Genomic DNA, 16,363 nt, shown 5'->3' on the forward strand with positions numbered 1-16,363 from the left:
GCACTGGGTTGTATTTAACCCAGCATTTTTTAGAGTGTAGAAACTTATAAAAGTATTGTGAGGTGCCCAAATAAGATGATGCCCAAATATCTATCTATCTGGCTCAATTTCACATTTGTAGTAGTTTTAGAGAAACCCTCTGGGGAACTGGTCTCTTGGGTCTGGTCCATAATCCACTTCTGGTCTGAACGGCAAGTGAAGGATAAAAGAAGTTAGCCAGCACGATAGTTGAGTGGTACAGATGAAATCTCTAACTGAAAATATTTTTTGCAACGCTGTCATGCAGAGGAGAAACAAATGTGATCACCTTGCATTATGTTAGACTGCATTATCTTTGTGAAAGTAATAATTTATGCTTGAGGGAACATGTATAATGTTGTAACCCTTTTAAGGGCTGCAGGCCACCTGCAGACTCAGAGCTTCCTGAGAAAACCAGTGAAATAAACACTTTGCTTAAAGCCAGCATGAAGGCAAAGTTGTGAAGTTAAAACACAACTGGCTTCTGGGCTCTAACTGTATTTCTAAACAACAAAACACTGAGTTTAAACAGCCATTTTTATAATGCTAACTGACATTTAGCTGGCACATAATCATTAATAGTATATAGATATTGTTGTGATCAAAATAACAGCTTGAAGTGCAGTTATATATGCACCCGGCACATTTTTTTTCTCATAATTTTGCTGTTTCATGAATGACTTTGTTTCAAAAGCATTTGCGTTACAGTTTAAATTAGCTTAAAAACAAATAAGATGTAAACATAGTCCATGATAATGTGGCAACTATGCCCCTAAGGCATGTTTTCACAAAAGGTCAGCTAAGTTAATGTTTTCACAAAAAAATGCATACATGTGAACTGTTTATTTGTTTGTTTGTTCATTTATTTATTTTTTAAATACTTTTGTTAATGAGTTAAATGATTCGGCTTAATAAATACATTATAATTTGTGTAAAATTTGGGAATTATTTACTTACCTTTTGTCAAAATTATGTCACTTCCTGGGAGTCACAATTTTTTTGAAACATCAGTAATAGGTTTGTGTCAGCTTGCATGCAAAATGAGATAAACAGCCAACCAACATTTTTGGTCATTAAAATACGTTAAATAAAAATTACTATATTTTTTCCTTAAAATTAAATCAATTAGTTTCCAAGGCAACATTTTTAATTTTCATTTATGTTTAGGTTTTTCATCTATTTTAATTACCAATTGTTTTGTAAAGAACAAGAATTTGATGAGTTTCAAATTTGCTACTTTTTATGTTGCTAATTTTTGGCCAAAAACACATTTTTAAAAGATTTAATAGTCCTCATAGAAGGGATTCAGTCCTGAAGAATCAAACATTTTTGTTATGTGTGCACTTTTAATTACAGTCCCACAGTCTCCACCTGCTCCCAAGTATTTCCCCAGAGGTGTTGCTCTTAAATGGGGAGGCTGTTGTTTGTGTCCCTCTATTAAACTCTCTATCAGTGCAATTTTCACTGGGACTCATAGAACAATCTGGAGGGAACTGATTAATTATGATGCCGGGAACGACTGATGAGTTACAGACAGCATGAAACTGCTTTTCTCACTTTACATGCCTGACCGTGTCCCTCTGCAGGGAGGTAATTACATTTGTTGGATGGCAACATGTGGTGGAAGCTTGGTGCTCTTCATTCAACCTGTGTGTATTAGTGTTAAAAGCAAACTGAGTGTCACGATCTTCCCTCACACAGTTACGTGTTAATGGCGTGGCATGATGTTCTAGGAACTGTGCTCTCTCTAAAAACACTGTCCTACTGTGAGCTCTGAAGATCCATAAAATTAGTTGATACACGCCACGTTTTACAGACAGAGCACTAAATAAATGAATCTTGTCATTTGGTTCTCTTGTTCTGAGTCATTGAACAATAGTTCTGTAGGCTCACAATTGATGAAAGGAGATGTTTGATCTAACACAATGAACTTTGATAACTGAAAGGACCCCTGTTACTGCTCATCTATTCATAATGGTTGTTTTCTCACAGAAGTGAGCCACTGACTGACAATCCAGAAGAGCGCTGCATAATTCTTGGACTGAACCGATCTGTCTTAATTATAAGAATCACCATAGCAACACAGCAAAGGTAAGTTAAGAGACGATGGATTCAAGATTGGAAAAAATAAGAGCTACTTTGCTGTGTACATGGCATTTTTCACATTTCGAGTGGAGTGCTGAAACCAACCCAAGCTCAAACGTACCTCTGCCTACATTTTTTTTAAACTCCAAAAATGTGGTGAATGTGATTTTACCAAGTACAACATGTTCCTGGATCAACATCATTGTTGATCCTGGAACAACATTCAATCAGCCAATCAGAATTGAGGGATAACTTTTCAGGAAATATCTGTTTTAGGCTTACGATCAGGGTTAGGTGCTTCTACATCCTTATTAATCAGCTATCATTTCAAACTGATTTTAGGAATAAATTATGGGTAGGGTTAGGTTTAGGGGTAGGGATTGGGTTAAGACTATATTTTTGGACAGTAATGTTGAACCAGGATCAACAAAAGATGTTGATCCAGGAACATGTCTGTCTTGGCAAAATCATGGCGGCCCCAAAAATGTACCTATACAATTCACTTCAGTTCCCAGCTGAAATGAACACCAGTGGCAGAAAAACACAAATAGCCTTTATCCCTGTTCACACAAAGTGATGATTACACTGGTAGATTATCAATTAAGACTTATTTTCACACAGATCCTTTCGGAATATAACCTCAAAACAATTATGCCATAGTGCATGATTTGTAAATTAGTACAATCTTGACGTTTACATCATATTTTTTAGAGTGTTTGCTAATCTGCAATATGTCTATAGGACGTTTCCAATCAGATGTCAAATAGACGTTTAGAAAATGTTTTTAAGATGTTTATGTTGGTTTGCAAACAGCAGATGCTTTCCAGATGATTAACTTTAACCCCTAAAAGGAGCTAATGAAAAAATTGTTTAACTTAAAATTCTTATTAGTAGACATCTAATAAATAGCCCCAAGCATGTATTTATTTATTTAATTTATTTATGTTTTATAAGAACTCTTCCGTACGGTTGAGCTGTCAGTCCATGGTAAATCTTGATTTAAATTCAGAGAACTATTTCTATTAGTTATTTTCCAATAATAAACATTCCTTTAACTTTACTAGTATCTTGGATACATTTCATAACCTTCAGGGTCCACAAAGATAAAAAAAAACTATATTTAAGCATCTCTATAATATATATAAACGTATGGCAATATATATTATGTCCTTTACAGACATATCAACCGACCGGTCACTAGTGAAACTTTGCACACGCAAAAGAGAAGGTCTGCACACATCAAAAAAATTATTTTTAAATGTAAAATTGATTTTTGTATGCTCAAACGAACATTTTCTCCACAAAACTCAGATTGCGCGCGTGCAAAATGCACTTTTGTGCGCTCAAAATATGATCTTTCGCGCACAGAATTGTGGCAGAGATCTAAGCCTATACTCATGAAGACACTTGTCGTCACCTACTGGTCTAAAATGTAACTCGCAGAAGGAGTCACTAAATAAGATGCCTCTAATAATGCATCAAAAATAATGATCAGTTTATTCATGAAATTGTGATTAATTAAATTGAGAAATATTGCACACATCAAAAGTGTGCACATCCATCAGGCAAAAAGCTCAATGTGGGTGCTCAGTTGGCACACCACAGCTCCAAACGTAGAAAATATTTATTTATGTTATCAGCACAGGTGACTTTTCGAGCCTAAAAGCTTTTCATTAGACATCAGACTATAATCTAGAAACGTGTCATTGTGTTAGATCAAATCTAGAAAAGAAAAGATCATGTAATCTTTTGTATGTAATCGGTACAAGCAGCAAACACTGACATGATAGATTCTGAGTGCAGCATAGACAGTGTGATGGGATCCAGTCCCAGAACTAAATGAATTCACAACACAGGAAACATGGATAACATGAAGATTAAAGCAATGTGTCAAATGCTCTGTCTAGTATAAGGCAGCTTCAGCTACAGGATGACATTGACTAGATCCAGAATAAGCGTTGTGTGTTCAGGGGTTTTCATGTTTCTGCAGTGAATTATTCTGCTAATGTCTTTAGTGATCCTTTTCAAAATGTTGTGTCTGAGTTAATCGGGAAATGAGCGTCAGCACATGGGAAGTGCTCAAAGATCTAATGATCAGTGTTCCCCTTCCATATTTGTGATTCTGCTGTGGATAAAAATGGAAAAGAAACGTCTTTGAACGTCCATTCAACAGAAAGTTCATCCTGCTGCAGTATTCGTTTTGAACACAGGGTGGAGTCAAAGTGTAAATTATGGAAATAATTTCTCCAAAAAAAGAGCCTTTTCTTTTTCCTTTTTAAATAATAACAAATTCTTTATGTAGGTGAATAGAATGAAATTCACTGGACATGCAGAGATATGTAACATTATACCATCAGATGTTCAAATGCTTTGTTGAATGGTTTGGTCAGATGCTATTTTCAGTGGTCAAGACAAGAGAGCAGCAGCTTTCTCAAAGGCATGCATGTTAGAGGTCAGTGGCCTTGAGCGAGTCAGTGCAGAGATTGTTGTGACAGATTCCTGCACCTGTGGGAACCAAGCTGAGGAGTGAGCACAGCATTATGCTCCAGCTGTCTCCTCAATAACAAGCAGCAAAACACACTGCCTGACACCCTGCTGCCTCACCCGACCGCAACACCCCTGGGATATGGGTGACAAGTAAACACCTCTTTTGTGACCTCTTCCACTTTGTTCGTTTGAAAGCTGAGGTTTATGCTGAATTGCTGATACATTTCTTTTATTATTATTATTGATAATTTTACTTTGGGCCTTTTACTTTTGGGAACACAATACCATCAGCCTTTCATTTCGAATGCTTTATTGTAAAAATCAGTGACTCACTGTCCAACAAAATGTGATGCAATCCAACTGGTTCCAAATGGTTCCAAGTGTACAATATATATATATATATATATATATATGTGTGTGTGTGTGTGTGTGTGTGGTATCTAAGATTCTGACCACTAGTGAAAGTACTTATATTTATATATTATATTTTATTTTATTAAACTGTGTATGAAATATATATGTAAAGTGTAAAAATCTGACGTTTATAATAAACTATTGTATTCTATTCTATTCTATTCTATTCTAACAATTTCAGTAAAAAGCTTAAAAACTAACATGAATTTCAGACTGTCCTAGTATTTGGTTTAGCACTTTTTGCTTTAATAGCAGCACTCAAGCTGCTTGAACTCCACACATTTGTAAAAAATCCAATGATAATGTTTTCCATCATGATTTGTGATGATCCAAACAGCATCTTGAGTTGCAGTGGAAGAAGAGCATATGGCCATCTGTACAAAATGTTATTTATATGTATTTATATTTATTTATTTATTCATTACGGTTTAAATTAGATTTTGAATTGGACTACACTGGATGTTTCATTGATGCTCATAAAGGAGAAAGTAGTTCACTTAATATGAGAGCATTACTAGAGATACGTGTGGCTAGTTTCAAGGTTGGATGACTGGAAAATTATTATGAAACATTTAGGTCACTATATATTGACCCATAAATTGAGCTATGAGAGCAAACATTAAGTATCTTCAATATGTCAAAGTGTTTTTGGAAACAACGCTTAACAGAAAGAAAGCGTGTCAGGATGTTGTCTTGTAGAGCTCCATGCCTGTGGTCTGGTGGAGACACACTTGTCTCAGTGAGTAGAAAGACACAAGGGACATTCTCACTTAAAAAGACACGCTCTCCCTGCCTTCCAACCCACACAACCGCAGTGTCAAACACGGCCAACCTGGGCACTCTCCCCTGTGTGGTTCCCATGGTCCAATTCTCAAATGTTCTGCTGACACCAGGATTTCATTGTTGCTGTATTTCCAAATCTCTGGTACATTTGCAAAGAGGAAAAATACCGAGCCGGTCTGGCAGGAGCGTAGAGGATTGGGTTTCAGCCATCTGCTGTAGTCTGGGCCTCTCCAACAAGGCAGCAAGGCTGGACTGTCTTTCCACATCGGGTCTGATTTATCAAAGCATTCAGTTCATGCCAGATCATTCCGGTGGTGCAAAAGGAGGAAGGGAGCATGTAATCGCCTGAGGCATTCGATGTGCCAGTCATAGATATTTCTGGTGGAAAAATGATAACATTATCTAAAGAGTGGTAAATCTGGGTCCCATGACTGAATTGCCCCATCCCATTTCCCCGCGCTTATCGGGGTTAGAATAGAGGTGGGTTGGGTAAACCAGACATGTAAATACAAAGCTCCTGACCCATTTTTATAATGTCATACAGTTAGAAAAGGGGTCAGACTTCAGCCTTTTGACAGTTTTAAATCAGATCAATCCATAAATGTTTACTTTTAGTCAGGCTGTGATTGTATTTTTATATATGTAAACAGTGTTGGGGAAAGTTACTTTTAAAAGTAATGCATTACAATATTGCGTTACTCCATAAAAAAGTAACTAATCTATAAATATGTTATTTTACTCTAATGTGGATCAACTTAATGAGTCGGATTGCCTGGTGTGACCCTGAACTTCTAAAAGGAATTGTTGTCCTAATTTTTGTGAGAGATCTGGGTGAAAGCCAAGTCAAACAACAAAAACTTTAAGAGACAAACCAAATGTGCAACCCTGGTGGTCTAGTGTGGCCGATTTAAGCTGGGGTCTGGAAAACAATTACTTTTTAAGCTCAGCCCAAGTTTACTTTGAAACAAGACCAGAGAACATTAGAGACCCCGGCTTCTTAAGGGTAAATTTAACTCATGTCCGGAGTTAGAACATTATTCGGGATGTGTTATCCAATACGTGGGATTTAAAATCTGTTTTGCAAACCTCTTGCCTGTTTGCCGATGGATTTCGAGCTAACTGGAATGATGAGAGGTTTCATTAAGAGAATAAACACGGGGTGTTTCAGCATCACTGAAAAAATGAAGCTGTTGTGGTCACTTTCCGTCTCTTTGGGTGTGACATACCAACAGGATGTTGAACGTTAATGCAGGTGTGGATTTCTGGGTAAAGCTTTAGTAAGTTAGTGGGGGAGGTCGCCTCATCCACCTGTTTCTAGACAGCACGTCCTGTTGAGTAATTAGAACGTTTTTAACTTCATTAGATAAAGCATACAATATATATTGAATAATGTACAGTTAGCCAGGAATTAAAGTTGAGAAAGAAACTGCAATTGTCTTTATAGCATGGCTACTCATAAAAATATGTGGAAATTATATATTTAATTTAACACGATTTTATACTCTTACCTGTAAAATATATTAAAACCTCAGCTAAGAAAAAAATACAATTACAATGGTCAATTACAATTTACAAAACAAAATGTCTAGACACAAAACAAATGCTGAAACAATATTAGCTACAGCAATATAAGCACTGAAATCAATAACTGAGACACAAGATTGCATTTGTATGAAACATGAAAGTGCGAGTTAGTGGTGAGATACGAGAGATGTGAATTTAGTGAAAGTATGATTGCTTTGGATGTGAATATTAGGAAATAGCTGACCACTGATCGACCAATCAGAATCAAGTATTTCAGAGAGATGTGTGAGGTGAGGTAAATATCCAAGTAGGCATCATTGCTGCAAAAAGAGAAAGCATATTGATTATGGCTCGTGCTTGTAAGGTAAACGGTTCTGATTTGCCCTTCTTGAATTATTAATGGAGAAAGGCATCCATGGCATCCATTATTTTATTCAGCCCATATGTAGTTTATTCTACACAGATGTAAAAACGAAGAACAGCTGAGCAGATCTGTGCTTTGACAGTTCTGGATTTAGCAGACCCAGCAAATCTGTTTTGTTTAAGTTGCGTGTACAAAACAATTTCTGCATGCTTTGGCAAAAATAAGAGTTTGAACATGCAGATGTGAAGCGAAGGCATGTGATATGATTATGAAGGGTCCTCTTCAAAGTAGATTAAAGGGTTGTCCTTAATGCAATGGTGCCTCCATTTGGTTAAGCTCAAATTTCATCCCCTCTGAAGTAATTACAAATGTGGCCAGTCAAAAACAGTTTGACTGACAGATTTATTGAAAATAAAATGACTACAAACACAAAATATATGCCTGTAAAGCTTGTCACCAGACACTATCAGTAGCAGTTATTGGGGTTTCTTTAACTATGGAAATTCTGACCCTGTGGACTCTTAGAAAATACACTTTAAACTTAATGACTTTCAGACATATTATTTAATATATCCAGCAGTGGACATTTTAAACAAAAATGATAATTCACTAGTCTACTTAGTCTTTTTAAATGATATATTGTGTCAGTACTGTTGGAAAGGATGGTAGTGGAAATGATATTTGAAACCTTTTTTTTTGTTGTTGTTGTTGTTGTTGTTTATCAACAAAATAAAAACAACAACATTTTTTGTTGCTAAATCAAATTGTTATTTGATTTATAACAATAAATCAAATTTGCTAAATTTTGCAATAAATCAAATTGTATACATAGCATTTCATGTATCCAAAATACACAATTAAATGTCATTCAATATTATTTTTGCATTACTTGACAAAACTAGCTTGATTGGAAATGATGCAATTCACACAATAAATATTTAAATTATTATTTCACTCTTTGTTTAGATTGCCATAGTTTTTAAATGTAATTCTCATTCAACATTGATTTCACTAGTGAAAGTACTTATTCTATTTATATATTCTATTTTATTTTATGAAACTGTGTATGATATATATATGTGAAATCTGAAGTTTATAATAAATAAATAAATAAATAAATGGGACATGGATAATAAAATAAAATAATGAAGGTATGGTAAAACATTTTCAAGTACGATGAGCCTTCCAATTATGTGACCTTCATATAACTAAAACAAAATAGTTGAAGAAAAAGACTTACGATAAAGTTCTGGAATGTTTTGCCAAACAACATGGAATTGTTCATGTTTCCTGGTTGGTTCCTTGTCTAACATTTCGATACTCACCCTGGATCCATTGTTCCATATCGGACAATGTTGTTCTTGTGTTGTGACAGGCGGATATGTTGTGCTGGGGGTGTTCAGAAGCCAAAACAATTCTCAGAATGTCTAGAATGTTCTTCTTTTACAGAGGTTTTGTGGCTTGGTTTGGGGACGCCACAGGCACTTCGTAGAGACTGCACACAGTGCTGCGGCCTGAACGGGGCCCCTCGGTCTACTCCCACTCTGACCGAGCTCGCTTGATTCCAGACGTACACACACACACACACACACACACACACACACATACCACTGACTGTTGACTGGAGGTGCCCCCACTGCGAGCCAGTATATAACAAAACCCAGGTGAGTTCTTATTCTGCGAGCGTCAACACTGCAGCGTCTCATGTCAGCTAAGCTAAGCTCATTCTCTAAAAGTTATTTGAAATAGTCAACACTGGATAGAGTCTCTTTACAATTTACTCTACAAACATTTAGGTGGTTTGGAAGTGTGTATTCCTGTTTAAACTGCTAACAAAAAATGTTTGACCTTTGCACATAACAGCAATAAAATAAAGTACTTTTTTGATATTAAAATGCTTTCTTCTATGTAGATGTAAAAAAAAAAAAAAAGTGTGGCGTTTAAAAAAAAAATAAAAACTGCACTTTTTGTTTAAGGATCCTGACCAGCCCAACAGCAGAAACATTGACTCAACAAATGGTGTATGTTTTTTTTTTGGAGATTGTTTGAGAAACCTGTAAGGTAGCAATCATTATTTTTGCAATGCAGTTTCCACTATCTTTAACAAGTTACTTGAAATTAGCCAAACTCACCCTCTTATTGAAAGAGTTCGTTATGCTACAAAATGTGTTTTTCAGAAATTGTCAGTTGAAGAACAAGCAGAATATGTCTTTCAAAGTACTAATGTCTGTGGTTGTTGCTGCTCTGCAGATGGGCAACTAAACAAACTGTTTCTGCCAAAGAACATTTCAGTGTGGTTTGTGCTCCTGGGGCCTGGCACTATTCTGAGGCTCGCACCATGCAAGAAAAATATGTTTTGGCATCTGTGGCATAAACTATATTTATTTTATTTTCTTTGGTATGAATGAGTGAGTAGTCATCCATACCCATTTTGTTGATGCAAACCAAAACAAGCTTCATCATTTGTCATTTGGAAAGCTGTGATGTTCTTAGATGTGTGGAATCAAAGAAGAGCCAAGCAGGATTATATTCATGTTAGTTTATTGAACGAGTCTTTGACTCGGTGTGGGACAGAGGATGACTGACACTTTAGTATCTAAATAAATCTCTGAGACAATAATACTGTAATCTAAAATGGCATGTCTGTTTTTTCCAGTAAATCTCTGAAGTACAATATATACACATTCTCAATATGACACATACTGGCATTAGCACACTAACAACAGCCATAACATTGTGATTTGATGTTTCATTGTTTATGATTGAGGGTTAACTGATTTTTATTCCCCTTCATGACTTTAAATACATTCTTTCCCTTGCATAAGTGGATTCAAATGATACTTATTCACTCTTCCATTCACATACAGTGCTTTCTCTCCAAAACATACTGATTTTGCATCCACTGACACGAGAAAAACAAGAGCAAAGACATTTTCGATAATAACAAACCATTTAGTGGCTTAAACTGTACTATTTCTCATCCTGCCTCTGAGTATTATTTTCTGGAAATGTCTACAATTTTCTCTCAGACTGAGAGCATTGATGCATATCTCTCTATATATGCATACAATACAATCATGCAACTAATCTCAATAAAAGCTATCTCTTTGCACATTAGAAAGGAAATGTTATCCCGATGTGATTCATCGCTTAGAAGCACTGAAGTCCGATCAATACTTTCAGAAATCAACTGTTTGCTCCAGTACAAATTTGAGCAGTTTTACCAAATAATCTACTGCATAGATCTCTTAAGTGAAACCAAATGTTTGATTGTATCAAAAGGACTTGTGCGACTTGGATTCACATCTCAAAGCATGAATTGTTAACCACGTCCTCATGGTGCATGGATAATAATTACAGTAGTAACAGACTAATGATTTAAAAGGTATTGAATAAAGATTAAATCTCTAACTAGTTGACCTTAAAACTGTGATCCATTGTCTAGTAGATCATTCTATAGCTTCGTCTTAATAAGCTATACACTTTTGATTGGATTTAACATGGCTGAGCAACTGTGCAGTTATGATGCACATCACCTTAGCAGCAAGCACTCGAGAACACACACTCACAACCACCAGCACGCAACCACACACACAATCTTTCCCGCTCCCTGATATCAGTCTCATTGAGTTATTTCTGAGTGTTGTAAAAGTTGGTTAGACCGTTCCAATGTAATGCCCATTGGTGTGTGAAATTGAGGTAATTATATTGCGTTTACTAGCATCTACCAGAGAGGTTTTTATGGAAAGTGTGACCAGAAAACTCAATCCAGACTGAAGAGCTTATGCTGTTGTGGATCACAACACAGAGAGCCTGGTGTGAAATGTAGCCTTGAGCTAAAAGGGAATAGGTTGGTCTAAAAGCATCACATTAGAAGGCTATGCCACATATCCTGTAACAGATTACAAACGTTCAACATTTCCCCCCTCCACCGAAAGGACCATCAGATGGGTTGAGATTTTCCCCAGGCCCAAGAACCCAAAGAATAGACATAGCTTACACAAAAACAGCACTTAGTGGTTTCTTCTTGGTCGCCCATTCACCATAGAAATGGACAAATAAAGTTAAGTCGTTAAGTGTTACGGAGGTTCCACACTTTCACAGAGACACATACCACTCCTTGTGGTGAGCAAAATACTTCCTTTCAGCACGCAATATATATCCAGGTTCATGTGCTGGCTCTACTTCTGTGAATTCGGAGTAAGTGCCAGTGAGGGAGAAGCAGGTCTGACTGGACACAAGCCCTCATGTGACCACCTGCTGTACTGTTGAGCGTTCGTGAGGACACGATTGGTCCCCGCAGTGCAGCCTCTTTAGAAGCCGCTGGAGTTTATGGGAAAAGTTCTTGTTCATTTGCCTGTACATGAGGGGAATGGCGAAGCTACTGCAGAAGGCGAGCAGCTCGGATAAACATCTCAGGAAGAAGTATGTGGTGAGGTGCTGCTTGTTGGAATGGGTTCCAGGAGCTCCAGCTACCGTGTGCACAAGTAAGGTCATGTAGTATGGAGTCCATAGAAGAAACTGCATGCACACAGAGGCCAGCAGCAACCTGTGGATGGATGGATCGAGCCTCCCAGAGTCCTGGTCCAAAGGGGTGGACTCCTTCCTGATGCGGAGGATCAGCACGAAGGCGTAAAGCACAGCCACCGCTGGCACCACGTACCCAATGAACATCATGATGGCATCAGCCGCCTCTTTGTTCTGCATCTTGGAACACTCGATGATCTTAGTGGAGACGTGGTTGCATACGTAGAAGAGCAGAGAAGAGAAGCTGGTGAGAACGGCACCACCCCAGATGAAGCCGCAGACGTGCTTGGTGTTGTAGACGCTGGACATGTAGGTGCGCGGGAGAGCCCGCTCAATGTAATAGTCCAGACTGAGCAAGGTCGTGGAGTACATGATGACCAGAGAGGAGATGTTGAAGAGAATGAGAAGGGTAATGTAGAGCTCGTTGTTGTACTCCCACATGGGCCAGCGTGTAAAACTGGGCCCCAGCAGCTCTACTGGAGCCACCAAGTTGAGCACCAGGCCAGCAATGGCTATGTTCACAAAGTAGACGTCAGGCATTGTCATGGTGACCTTGTTGGAAAGGTTGACCACCACCAGCAGGGCATTGTAGCAAAGCCCCACTGGAAAGCAGACGATGAGGTACACCAGAGAGAAGACGGACAGAATGAGTCCAAAATCCTGGCAGAGCCGGAGGTCCACACTGTCGTCCGTCTCATTGTAAACCATGCAGCTCCACATTTCTAGATTTCCAAAGGTGTCCGATCCTTCTTTCGGAATCAGCTGTAAAAAAAAGAATATGAGCAATGTATTAATGGATTGGTTTGGTTTTGAATTTAAAAAAGGCATTTATTAACCGACAAGTTCAGGGGTGTCCAATCCTGCTCCAGATCCTGCTCCACTTTCCTGCAGAGTTTAGCAACAACTCAATTGCCTGGGAGCTTCTAGTGATCCTGAAGATCTTGATTATCTGGTTCAGCTGTTTTTAATTAGGCATAGAGCTAAACTCTGTTGGAAGGTGGATCTCCAAGAGCAGGACTGCACACCTTTGGTGACACCAAGATGATGAATAGTTCACAAACAATACTCTCCTGTGATGGACTGTTCATTAAAATTGTATTTTAAAGGAGCATTAAATAATTACATGGCTTGTCTTTCTAAGCAACTGATCCGATAGCATTAGGCTCTCTACTGCCCCCACCAGCTCTGGAGCTACCACAGCAGTTATTACAAGCAGACTGAGTTGCAATTTGCAACAAATTTATATACTCTGGAATACTGCAAAATGTAAGGTACATTCGCAGGTTTGTGCTAACTTTCTCAAATTTCTCAAACTCACAACTAATCGTGATCTCAGTATGGTGGTCATTCCTTATACGGAGTAACAGCTCTTTATAAGCCGTTGATATGTACGGACTCCTGTAATGACACATTGCACCTGTAATGCTAAATATTAACATTTTATATCCTTTATAGGCATTTATTGATCAATGGCTTTGCAAAAACCTTTATGTTTTTATACCGAGGTGGCCAACATAGGTCCTGGAGAGCCACAGTCCTGTAGAGTTGTGCTCCAGCGTTGATTAAAAAAGGCATCTGCCTGTACCTTTCTAGTAACCCTTAGACCTTGATTAGCTTGTTCAGGTGTGTTTGATTAGGGTTGGTGCTGAAGCCCGATGGACTGTGGCTCTCCAGGACTGCCGTTGGCCACCCGCTTTATACCGTCACACAGAGAAGAAAACTGAAACCATGCATAAACAGTGCAGCCATTGCATGACTATTAGATTTGAAGAAACACCATTATTTCCAGTTCATTGCATCTTACAGACTGAATAAAACTATGCTGCACTGGACCTAAACCCAGGGATTTTATCCCCGTTACCACGTGCCATTGGAGGTTCACATTGTACCAAAAAAAAAAAAAAAAAGGAGCAGCATTATATGTCATCAGACATTTCTTTCCATAACAATAGGTTCCACATCTACAGCTCAGCACCTTGGCTCATTGGGCGGTGACACTGCATGTGCTGTGACCAAAGGATGGCATAATTCAGCCTCGAGACTGTGAGGTGTGCAGATTTATGGCATGTGATGTGACGTGTCAAGGGTGCAGTGGATGCACAGTGTGAGGTTTGAGTTCAGGGTGAGGTCACAGCGCGGGCACATGCAGAGAGCTGCTCTGCAGTCCACTCATTAAAACATAATGACATAACACTCTCCCTGAACACAATGGGAATACTAGCCTCACTTTTGTATTCGCCTATGATGACACACAGGCTACATTATTGTTTTATTTAATTTAACTGGCTTTCTGGACTTTTTGATTTAAAAACACAGCAAAGAGAGAAAAGCTGAAGAAGAAAGCCAAAGTTGAACCTTTGCTCCCTTGAGCAACAGCTCTTTTTATATGTGATGAGCATGCATGCTAGTCAAAATTATTTGTCCTTACTATGTTAATTTGGGATATTCCCAATCATGGTACACATTCCATTCACACATACTTCCATCTAAACTTACTACTACTACTATATTTGAAGTGAATACATTCCTTAACAACAACTGAATTCAATTATTTGTTGCAATTATTTGCATGACAATTGTCAGCCAAAATGTAAACAAATTTTATTTAACATTTGTAAAAAAACAACAAACATGCTTTTTGAGTGTGTTAAAATCCCTATAAATCACACAGCTATTAAACAAATAAATGAATAAATAAATACATTATTTGAGAACAACAGCCTTAGGAACGTTTCGCAGCTCACTTTCTGACACACGGCCTCTGGCTTTCGTGTGCATGTCAGCATGTATTTGGTAGTGGACCTGGAGTTTTCCCAGACAATGCTGAGCACATCTGAGCAGATATAATGACTATTGAGTGAGCATTTCTCTGTCTGCTTACGTAACAGTCACAGAGTGGCCTGGGGACAGGCAGCCCCGAACTGCTCTTCTATGGCTCTCACTAGAGTGTGGAGACACTCATTTACCCTTTTCACCTTGTAGTCATACACCTATAGTGAACCAGCATGTTTTTACAGCTCTGTATGTACACACAGCACTTTATGTTGTGGTCTAACCGGTATTTAGCTACCAGTATATATCCTCACGTGTACACTTAAAAACTCGTCTGGAGGTAAAACTTGTGAAAGCTAAACTGTTTTTCTCATTGGCAAGAGACTCGGTCCTGTTGGCCACAGGTTGGGAACAGGAGAAAAGGACCACCATGGGAAAACAAGACGTGATGATTTCTAAAGGGCAGGTGTAAAAGTCTGAGTCCATAATGCTTCTAAGGCCATGTCGGCTTTTCCACATGAATTACTTAAAAAAAGAAGAAAAAAAATCTTGCAAAAGTACTTCACTGCTATTCAAACACAATAGTGCAGCCAAGACTAGCTACTACCTGTGTCCCTATCTCTAACTTATAAACAGTCATCATCCTGTTCCCTTCCTCCTCTTTCTGTGACCATAGCAACCAATAGTGCAAATAAGGGCAGTACTGCTGAGTTTCAGTTGCAAACTGTTAAAAGCCTCTGTATTTATTCGTTCATTTGATGATGATGAACAGAAAATCAAAACACATTTATGGTGTGAGATGCTGAAAATCTCGTGTGACACAAAAACCCAAAACAGAAAAGTAAATCTTTCTAGACTTTTTATATATATACATATATATACATGAATAAAAATAAAACATTTTGTGGTCCGTTAGATTTTTTAATGTTTTTTTATTATGCTAACAAAGGCCTAATTTATTCAATGAAAAATACACTGAAAATAGTAATATTATGAAATATTATTACAATAATAAACATATTTCTGTTTTATTTCAAAATATTATTTATACCTGTAATGCAAAGCTGTATTTTCAGCATCATTACTCCAGTCTTCAGTGTCATATAATTTTTCAATTCATTCTAATATGCTGATTTGCTGCTCAAGAAACATTTATTATTATTAATATTATCAATGTTGGAAACCAGAATACAGTTTTTCAGGATTCTTTGATGAATAGAAAGTTTAAAAGAACAACATTTATTTGAAATAGAAATGGTTTGTGTTCACCTTTGATCAATTTAATGCATCTTTGCTGGATAAAATTTTATTTTTTTCTCTTGCTGAATAAAATACCCCAAAACTTTTGAACGGTATTGCAATTTTTTTAGATTAGTAATATATATATAT

The 16,363-nt window shown here is 37.5% G+C and overlaps 1 protein-coding gene across 3 annotated transcripts in view; it reads right to left on the reverse strand.

The window, feature by feature from the left end:
* Positions 1 to 10,321: 10,321 nt before the first annotated feature.
* The window catches only part of LOC107703371 (probable G-protein coupled receptor 146), a 9,827-nt gene continuing 3,785 nt past the window's right edge, over positions 10,322 to 16,363 (reverse strand). For 2 of the 3 annotated variants that reach the window (XM_016505973.1, XM_016505974.1), the window contains exon 2: positions 10,322 to 12,964. In XM_016505973.1, the coding sequence (XP_016361459.1) occupies positions 11,921 to 12,922 (1,002 nt within the window). In that variant the 5' untranslated portion in view covers positions 12,923 to 12,964 and the 3' untranslated portion in view covers positions 10,322 to 11,920. Of the gene's footprint in view, positions 12,965 to 13,038; positions 13,785 to 16,363 lie in introns of those variants that run through there. The other variant, XM_016505975.1, reaches the window with a different exon arrangement.

Source organism: Sinocyclocheilus anshuiensis, unplaced genomic scaffold, assembly GCF_001515605.1.
Source record: "Sinocyclocheilus anshuiensis isolate Anshui unplaced genomic scaffold, SAMN03320099.WGS_v1.1 scaffold58, whole genome shotgun sequence".
Taxonomy (NCBI): Eukaryota; Metazoa; Chordata; class Actinopteri; order Cypriniformes; family Cyprinidae; genus Sinocyclocheilus; species Sinocyclocheilus anshuiensis.